The sequence below is a fragment of the Temnothorax curvispinosus genome, unplaced genomic scaffold (assembly GCF_003070985.1).
Source record: "Temnothorax curvispinosus isolate PA1 unplaced genomic scaffold, ASM307098v1 QBEX01001663.1, whole genome shotgun sequence".
NCBI lineage: Eukaryota > Metazoa > Arthropoda > Insecta > Hymenoptera > Formicidae > Temnothorax > Temnothorax curvispinosus.
The window spans coordinates 1-8,669 of record NW_020211443.1 but is presented as its reverse complement, the minus strand read 5'-3'; the positions used below and the strand labels follow the sequence as shown (position 1 = coordinate 8,669).

The window sequence follows — 8,669 nt, the reverse complement described above, 5'->3', positions numbered from 1 at the left end:
ATTATTATTATTATTATTATTATTATTATTATTATTATTATTATTATTATTGCTATCATTATATACGATTTTTTATCTTTTCGAAGCCTCTCTCAGAGAATATTACCTTAGCTTGACATTTATATCCGCAGCATCCGACACATCATCTTGGCCAGACCAATCTTCTCGTAGTCCCGCCTACTAGTATTTTCGTGGACCAATCCAGTTAATCCAGCTAAAGCACAACTGGTGATTTTTTTTCAGCCAGAAATTTCTCAACATGGCAGAGTTCACTCATTCACTTTTACACTGTTCTGCAGTGCTCACAAATATTTTTTGCTAAAGTGATAAATCCTCATTAATTCAGACTTCATTCTTAAACTTATATTTAATATAATTATGTGCATTTAAAAATAGTGTCATAAAGAGTGAAGCAAGTGAATTAATGTAAATAGTGAAGTAATTATACAATAAATCGACAAACATTACTGGAATTTATTTTACATTATTTTTAATTATAATTCTCTATAAACTTATATTTCCTATAAACAGATACGTGCATAAGATAAAAACGTGGATTTTCAAATGTCATTAACGCAAATTATGTGCTAACTTTTGACGAGTTCGTAGAAAAGACGATGAACGACGTTAAAACTTTCATCATGGATAACGCTAATTGTTCTAGACAATTGAAATTTGGCGTGGATCGCATATTATCGAATGAAATTTTTACCAAAAAAACAGGTAAATATAAATAGCATTTGAAAATTATTATAAAAATAATTTATAACATACTACTACATAGAATTGTTTTTACTTTTATATATAATAATCGTAATTAACTTATAACTTATTTCACAAATTTTTTTCGGATAGCTTTCCATATCAAGTTACATATTCTCTTTTTAATCAAATCTATTAACTTAATGGAATTTATATGTATTAATTTTTCCTCATTCATAACTTTAAATAAAAATTATACTTTTTAATTTTAATACTTCTTTCTAACAATAATAAAGCTCTATGTCATTACAATTATATAATGTATGTCTAATAATATTATTATTTCTATATATATCTTATAAAAATTTTAATTTACCGAAATCGGTACGTTGATAGATATTCTTAAGCCACTTCCAATACAACTTCCATCAATACGTTGTCCCTGCATCGAAAGTTGCGAGCGATGCGAAAATGTCAGAACTTGCATTTCATTTCCGCATGTCCATTCGTCATTACCTGAGGGCATTACATCTGCATCTTATACTGGCCTGATGGAGGGTATAGGAACTTTATATCGGCCGGCACCGTTACGCCCCGTACCAAGAGGTAAATCCTAATACACTAGATTTTTAATATATCTCGATTTACTCAAAATTTGCATTAGAAAAATTTAATATTTTACACTACATAATGTGTCCTAGAGAGAGAGAGAGAGAACTATCTGATATTTTTATAATTGTAGAAATAAATGCTTTTTTCTCACTGAAAATCAAGTCGAAACAAGTTCATTATTTATTGTATCTTTTCAATATTTAAGATTGTGCAAATTTGCAACTTAACATTTATGCGTTCTATTAAAATAAAGTCTAATTGATATTAGTTAAATATAACTTTATCATATGGTTTGTCTTTTGAGAATCAGCTTGTCAGACGCTATGACCATTTAAAATATCGAGTAGAGTTTTCCTATATAAAAGGATTCATAAGAATATCCTAAAAAGATTCAACTAATTATAAGCGTCGCCGGTCACATCATTGCTCCCAAATGTTACCATATGGACATACTGTCTTGTCCTTCTGATATTCAGAAGCAAGTAGAACAAAATATTTACGTATCAGTGTATTCACGTGTTTCCTGTCTGTGTTTAAACGACATCTTAAGTGCCACCAAGCGTTTATGCATGGCGTAAACAGCGGTTTCGATGCGCATTTTCTCGGTTGGTTGAAATCTATAGTAACATCTATATTTTTTCTTTTTTTATTTAAGACTCTCTCTCTCTCTCGCTCTCTTATCTCCTCCCTCTTTCTGCATTCTCCCTCCCGTATTCATAAAATTACTGCATGTAGGATCTAAAACAAGTGTATATTTAATAAATCTGAGCAATTATACACTAATCTAATCATTCATATTTTTAGCAAATTCTATTTAAATAGAAACAAAATAATAAGTTTATAAATATAATAATAGCAATATAAATCAAAATTTTCGAGTTATTACAAAAATTTGGTATATCTAATTATTAAAAAATCTTTTTATTATGCTATGTTCTCTCTCTCTTTCTCTCTTATATTTTTCCATAATATTATTAATGTATAAACTCCCCTATATTATTAGATTAATTCTTTGCAACATCCAAAATTAGATGTAGCAGAATCTACAAATTAGAAATATACTGGACTAGAAATCAACACAGAAACCTCAAAATAACTATGACGTTAAAGTTATCTGTCCGAATTTGTACGAAGATTCGGTTTGAGCGGGAGTACCACACTGTTTAAATACGTACAGATGTTGTATACTTTCGTACGATCGTAAATCAGCCCGAAGTACCCCATACTCTCCGGGGTTTCTTCGGACTAACAATAAGATCTCTGTATATGTAGAACTGAGACCTATCGCGCTAAGAGCAGCATTTATCTCTAATGATGCTTCTTTATCTCTGTTTAATTTGCAAAAAATTCGTAAATTGTTTTCCTTGAATGTAGGTATATTTAATATTTTCGAAATAAATCCTCTCTAAATCTCAAAAAATTGTTTAATATATTTCCAATAAGTACTTTTAAAATAAATTTTTATATTATCAAATGCAAAAAATTAAGTTTTATACATACATATATATATTATTAGAAAAATTATTAAGTTACAATATAAAATTCTCAAGTTTGTTAGGAGACAACTGAGATAATAATATTCACCTTTCAGCACTTATTTCATCTTCCTCGACGGTGAACTCTTCGAAAACAAACACACGGAGAAAGAGGTCGTGGTCCAGAGCCGTCTTTAGTTCTTTACAGCGGAAAGGCTTGGAAAGAAGATTCTCTCTACAGAAATACATCACGAAACCAGACAGACGACAGTTGGCAGCAACTTTAGGTCTAACCGACGCACAGGTTATATAATTTATCAAATAAAATCTGATATGTCAACTTTGTGTCCTGTAAAATAAAGAAATTTTAATATTTGTTATTGCACTTTTAAGGAAATAATATTAATAATAAAAAACATCATATTTATGTTTCAAAAAGTCATCTTTACATCATTAGGTCAAAGTTTGGTTTCAAAATCGTCGGATGAAGTGGCGGCATACAAGAGAGAGCGAAAACGCTGCATTGACCGGTCCAGATTCCACGCAGAAGGATTTTCCGCAAAAATTAGTTGAATCCATCGCCAATGATACGATGCAACAAGACGAAGAAGATATAGAAATCGATTAGACTTATATTACGAAATTTCCACATATAAGGCAAAAAATAATTTTATTTTAAAATATAATTGCATCTATAAGCATTTATCAAAAGTCTAAGAATTATTACGAGATGACTATATATATATATATATATATATATATATATATATAATATATGATGATTATATAATATATAATAAATACAAATCGTACCAATGTGGTTAATAAAAAATATCACAATAGTAGTGCGGTTGTACGGTTGAACTCGATTTAGGTTAGGGGCGTTCGGAAACGTCACCCGACACCCGAGCGCACACGAGCACACTCTCTCCTTCTATCTCAACAAGTTAGAAAGAGAAGGGAGCACAACCGAGTGATGCTTCCGAACGCAGCCCGGTATATATCTGACGGACTTTACTTGACTTGTGTCTTGTGTCGGCGAAAGGACTACCTTAATAAAACTTTATTCATACACACATTAATACGATTTTCTATTTTTTCGATATGCTGCCGTGGCAACGTTTTTGTTATTTCCTTTCTCGTCAGTATTAAGTGTGTTAACATATATAACTCGATCGCCATTACATGGCAATATTTGGCGATCTTTTTAGACTTTCTAAACAATATTTATTAGCAGGTATGAACAAAAATTCAAATTTTTGTTAATATATTATATATGTTAATGTATCATATATACATTAAATAGCTCGCATCTGTGTTTCTAAACAATCTCACGTACATTTAACTGCATTTTATATTTAGGGTGTAAGACTGTGTCTTAATTAACACTATAAAAATATCATAATTTCAAAGCAAAATGATACGTTGCTTAATGCAATCCATTCTTGTTGCTCGAGATCTTTCATTGCAAACGTACAAAAAATGTTTATATCGCTCAACGATGAAACTGGCAGATACGTTAACAAATACTGAGGAAAGAAAATGTGTGCCACTCAATTCAAATGACGTAATAGGTAAGAAAAATAGTATATATAGTTAATTATTCGAATAATCACCGTTTAATAATAATATTTAGTAATATTCGAAATGCAAGTGACATATAAATATGTATATAAACTAATTGTAAATCACTGCACATTTTAAGAAGAAAATATTTTGTCATAGTCTTAATATTAATGGGTATTACTCTGTCGCATCTCAAATTTCTCTAATTCAGCCGCCTCTATGACGCAATCGCATGTAATTCCAACGGTAAATGCAACTGTAACGTCAACACAAACGATGCCATTATTGGAGACGGCAAAATCTGAGACAGCCATGGAAAGCTTTAAAATTCCTACATCCAAAGTTGTGCCACGTGTTCGTATAGAAAAAGCACCATTACCATTTGAGGAGATTCCTGGCCCAATGATTCTGAAATTATGGGAAAAATATTGGAGATACGTGCCACTCTTGGGTACGCAACTGTTTTGCAGTCTGCTAATAAGCAGACTTACCCAGGGTACGATCCCTTGAATTTCAATTGCCTTGAAATTCGAAAAGCTCTTTTGTATTTTTAAATTGATTTCAAAGAATTAAAGATGTGAAACAAAATTTCGTTTTGTCTTTGTACGTAATAATGCACATAGAATGTAAATTAATTTTGCTTTTTCGAATTTTGAGCAAATTGCTTCCTATAAGGCTTACAAAAATAGGTGAAATATACAAAATATATGAAAAGTTTCTAAATTTTATAGATGCATATGTATTTAAATAAGTTACATATTTATATACCGTAGTATAGGAAAAAACTTTTAAGAGCTATATTTTTTTATAAAATATTATGAAAAAAACACATTGTTATTATATGATAAAATATTGCATATGTATAGAATAAACTTTAATATCTAAGAAAGTGAAGAAATATTAAGAAATATTAAGAAATATTAACGTAACAAATATTTGTTACAGTATAATTAATCTTATTAATAATGTAAACGGTTAAACAAATTAATGTGCAAGAATTATATAAAAGAAACTTCATAATCTGTTATTATATTAATTAAGAATAATTTGATGTTATATTGTAGGACGATTATCCTGGAATCGCAATATCACGCCAATCAAGTACTTGTTTGATGAATATGGGTGCATCGTGCGGATTAACGGACCGCTTGTGAATGATATAATTATGATTCACAGGTGAGATATCATAGCTTTCATATTTTTCGCAACAATCAATTCACTAATCATTCTAGGCCTGAGCACATAGCAGAAGTTTTCAAACAGGAAAGCGAGTCACCTATTCGTAGTGGCATCGATATCCTTCAACATTACCGCCTTAATCATCATAAATATCGTTCCGCTGGAGCGTTTTCTCTGTAAGTAAATAATACAATTGATTATGAAAAAAAAATTCAATACAACCATTAAAATGTTGTATATAAAATAATAAATTTAATTGTGCAAGAGGATACAATAATTTAAATTCATATCCTAAAGAAATGTTTATTTTTAAATAAAACAAACCTGAATATTTAGTCATGTTTCGTTTATATGTAAGCTTTCGTGAGTTTGATAAAAATATAGCTTAATACAATATGTTACCTATAATATACGTTATCTTTCTTTAAATATTTAACAATTAGTTTTATTATTTTCTCGGTGTCTATAGATAGCATTTAATAATGCATGCAATAATTTAATAAATAATTGGGTAATAAATTTTATAAAATATTAGACAAGATTTGGAATGGTTGGAAGTGAAAAAGAAAATTAATCAGCCGTTGCATGAGACTATTTCCGATTATATTGGAAAATTGGATTCAGTGTGTGACGAACTTACTAATAGAATTCGTAATATACGTAACCGTCAAGATGAGGTACGACAGCGAATAGTAAATAATTAATATTGCTGCACAATAATATTAATTATCTTAAATTTAACCTACATTTCTTCTATATAAATAATATTTAAAAATGGGACAATGTGTTTTATATAATATATATGGAAGCAAACTCAGGTCTCACAAAATTAATAATGAGTAAATTTGTTTAAAAAAAAACGAACAAACACATTTTATTGTGCATAACTACTAAACGTTAATATAACAGTTTAAAAAGTAGTACTTTAGTTAGTATTTGAACAACAGGTACCAGCAAATTTTCATCGAGAACTCACAGCATGGGGTATGGAATGCTTCTATATGACGATGTTCAACAAACACTTTGGTTTTCTTGATTCTACCTCGAAATCAGCCTCTGAAGCTACAAAAATTATTAATGCATTAATCACGGCTCACACGTATATGAGTCGCTGCGAAACTGGATTTCAGGTGTGGAGATTCTTCGAAACTCCATTCGCTAAAAAACTTTATGCAGCTTGCGACGTTCTTGACGAGTAAGTCAACAAAGTTTATCTGCTTTAATAAAGCTTACTTACTATAACTATGTGCTTCTGTTTACATAATAAATATGAGCGTGTATAATTACAATTTTATTTATTATTTATTTAATTACGTTAATTACATAATTTTTCAATTTTAATATTATATTTTGCTAATTTCTCAAATGGCCATTTACTTACTTATTTTTTCCAGAGTTATTGGAAAATATATTCGTCAAACTCAGAATAAACTGCAGACTTCATCACTGTCAAAGCAAGAAAAATTTACGAATGAAGAGAGAAATTTACCATTACTCGAAAAAATGATGATTCAGCGTATTCATCCAAATGACATTTCTATCCTCTTGATGGACACGATTATTCTAGGCGTTCAAGCTGTAATACGCAATAATTTAACATAACTGTAATAAGAATGTAAATTACTTTTATCTTAAATTTTCAGGTCATTAATTGCGAAGCATTCCTACTTTATTTCCTAGCGAAGAATCCTAGAGTACAGAAACGGTTGTATAATGAAATAATCTCTGTTTCATCTAAAACGTCTAAAGAATGTACTCAGACAAAAGAAAGTTTGGAAAATATGCCATATCTAAAAGCATGCATAAAAGAAAGTCTTAGGTAACAAAAATTGTAAAAGTAAGATAACTTTATGTAACATTATAATTTGGATTATTTAAAATTTTAAATAGTTCTAAATTATTGTCTATAAAAAGTGGCAAAGTGGGAAAATAACTAAATGTGTCAACCAATTATTATATGTAATGATTTTTTATGAAAGGTTGCGACCAGCATTTCCCTATTTAACAAGATTATTATCGTCGGCAATTTCGTTACATGGATACACGATACCAAAAGGAGTAAGTTGTATATAGATGTTAGTTGAAGTCTAGAAGCGATATAATGAATAATTTTTATTTTCTAGACTTTTGTCATAATGGCAAGTCAAATAACGTCACAGCGTGAGGAACATTTTGAAGATCCTGAAAAATATCAACCTGAAAGATGGTTAAATCAGGATGAATATGCGTATAATGATTATCAAGAGTATTCGTGTCTACCTTTTGGCTATGGTGTACGATCCTGTCTGGGACGAAATATGGCTGAAATACAAATGATGTTACTTACTGCAAAAGTATATAAGTTTTATTAGGCATTAAGGCGTAAGTAGGTATAATAAAGAAGAGATATAAAAATATATCTTATTTTTTACAGTTGGTACAAGAGTTCACAATCGAGTATGATTATGCTGAGATTCAAAGTCGATTTCTTATGATAAATGTACCAAATAAATCATTACGTTTTCGATTTGTAGATAGAAATTAAAAAAGAAAAAGAAATATGGAATTCAGATTAAAAGAATCTGAAAAAACAAGATAATTATTAGATATGAAGATGTATCTTTCCTATAATCATATATATTATAAGAATTATTATTGCAAGATTACCTCTGTACAAAAGCTGTATGAAGGAGGAAAAAAACTTATGTATTAACCGTACTATTTTCTTATGTCAAAAACTACATAATTATTTTATTAACAAAATAGCTTAGAAGTTACAGTAAAATATGTATTTATGTTTGTATTAAATGCGCTCTAATCTACTTGAAACGTACAAATTATTTGTAAGAAAAGTATATTTGTACTAATTAAAACGTTAGAGATTATGATATTAATTGTTACAAATAAAATCACTAATTTAACAACTATTGTTAAAATTTATTTATAGATATATATAACTCTATTAATATATATATATATATATATATATAATCTATTATATATCTATTATAATATATGTATATAACTCTATTAATATAATATAATTAATATACACTGGGCAACAAAATTATCGCAACAAAAATTTTCGTCAAAAATTTGCCCAACTTCAAATAAGCACAACTCCGCGAAAAATTGTCATATCTGAAAGTTTTTTTT

The 8,669-nt window shown here is 29.0% G+C and overlaps 3 protein-coding genes and 1 long non-coding RNA gene across 7 annotated transcripts in view; 2 read left to right on the top strand and 2 right to left on the bottom strand.

The window, feature by feature from the left end:
- LOC112467582 overlaps positions 1-194 on the bottom strand; it is a 4,794-nt gene extending 4,600 nt beyond the window's left edge. Inside the window, exon 1 of the mRNA XM_025036268.1 lies at positions 107-194. The gene's annotated coding sequence lies outside the window, so the exon portion shown is untranslated. The remainder of the gene's footprint in view (positions 1-106) is intronic.
- Positions 195-308: 114 nt separating this feature from the next.
- LOC112467590 (H2.0-like homeobox protein) lies at positions 309-3,513 on the top strand. Of its 3 annotated transcripts, none has more exons than XM_025036290.1 (5): positions 309-426; positions 532-723; positions 1,099-1,308; positions 2,906-3,093; positions 3,247-3,513. In XM_025036290.1, the coding sequence occupies exons 2-5, from the start codon at positions 618-620 to the stop codon at positions 3,415-3,417; spliced, it is 675 nt and encodes a 224-aa protein (XP_024892058.1). In that variant the 5' UTR covers positions 309-426; positions 532-617; the 3' UTR covers positions 3,418-3,513. The 3 variants fall into 3 exon arrangements, with proteins under 3 accessions (XP_024892058.1, XP_024892046.1, XP_024892051.1); XM_025036278.1 differs by having other exon boundaries at positions 309-438; XM_025036283.1 differs by lacking the exon at positions 309-426 and having other exon boundaries at positions 462-723.
- Positions 3,009-3,664, bottom strand: LOC112467619. Its single transcript, XR_003042287.1, has 3 exons — positions 3,603-3,664; positions 3,239-3,307; positions 3,009-3,138 (listed from the first exon to the last, which is right to left on the bottom strand). It is a non-coding gene; the product is annotated as an uncharacterized LOC112467619 (long non-coding RNA).
- A 299-nt stretch (positions 3,665-3,963) lies between these two features.
- Positions 3,964-8,311, top strand: LOC112467571 (probable cytochrome P450 12a5, mitochondrial). 2 transcript variants are annotated; one of them, XM_025036259.1, is made up of 12 exons: positions 3,964-4,026; positions 4,152-4,363; positions 4,567-4,851; positions 5,420-5,531; positions 5,588-5,710; positions 6,070-6,211; positions 6,482-6,729; positions 6,929-7,112; positions 7,178-7,353; positions 7,514-7,592; positions 7,658-7,867; positions 7,948-8,311. In XM_025036259.1, exons 2-12 carry the CDS (start codon positions 4,207-4,209, stop codon positions 8,056-8,058), a joined length of 1,827 nt encoding a protein of 608 aa, XP_024892027.1. In that variant the 5' UTR covers positions 3,964-4,026; positions 4,152-4,206; the 3' UTR covers positions 8,059-8,311. The 2 variants fall into 2 exon arrangements, with proteins under 2 accessions (XP_024892027.1, XP_024892032.1); XM_025036264.1 differs by lacking the exon at positions 3,964-4,026 and having other exon boundaries at positions 4,189-4,363; positions 4,567-4,806.
- Positions 8,312-8,669: the final 358 nt, after the last annotated feature.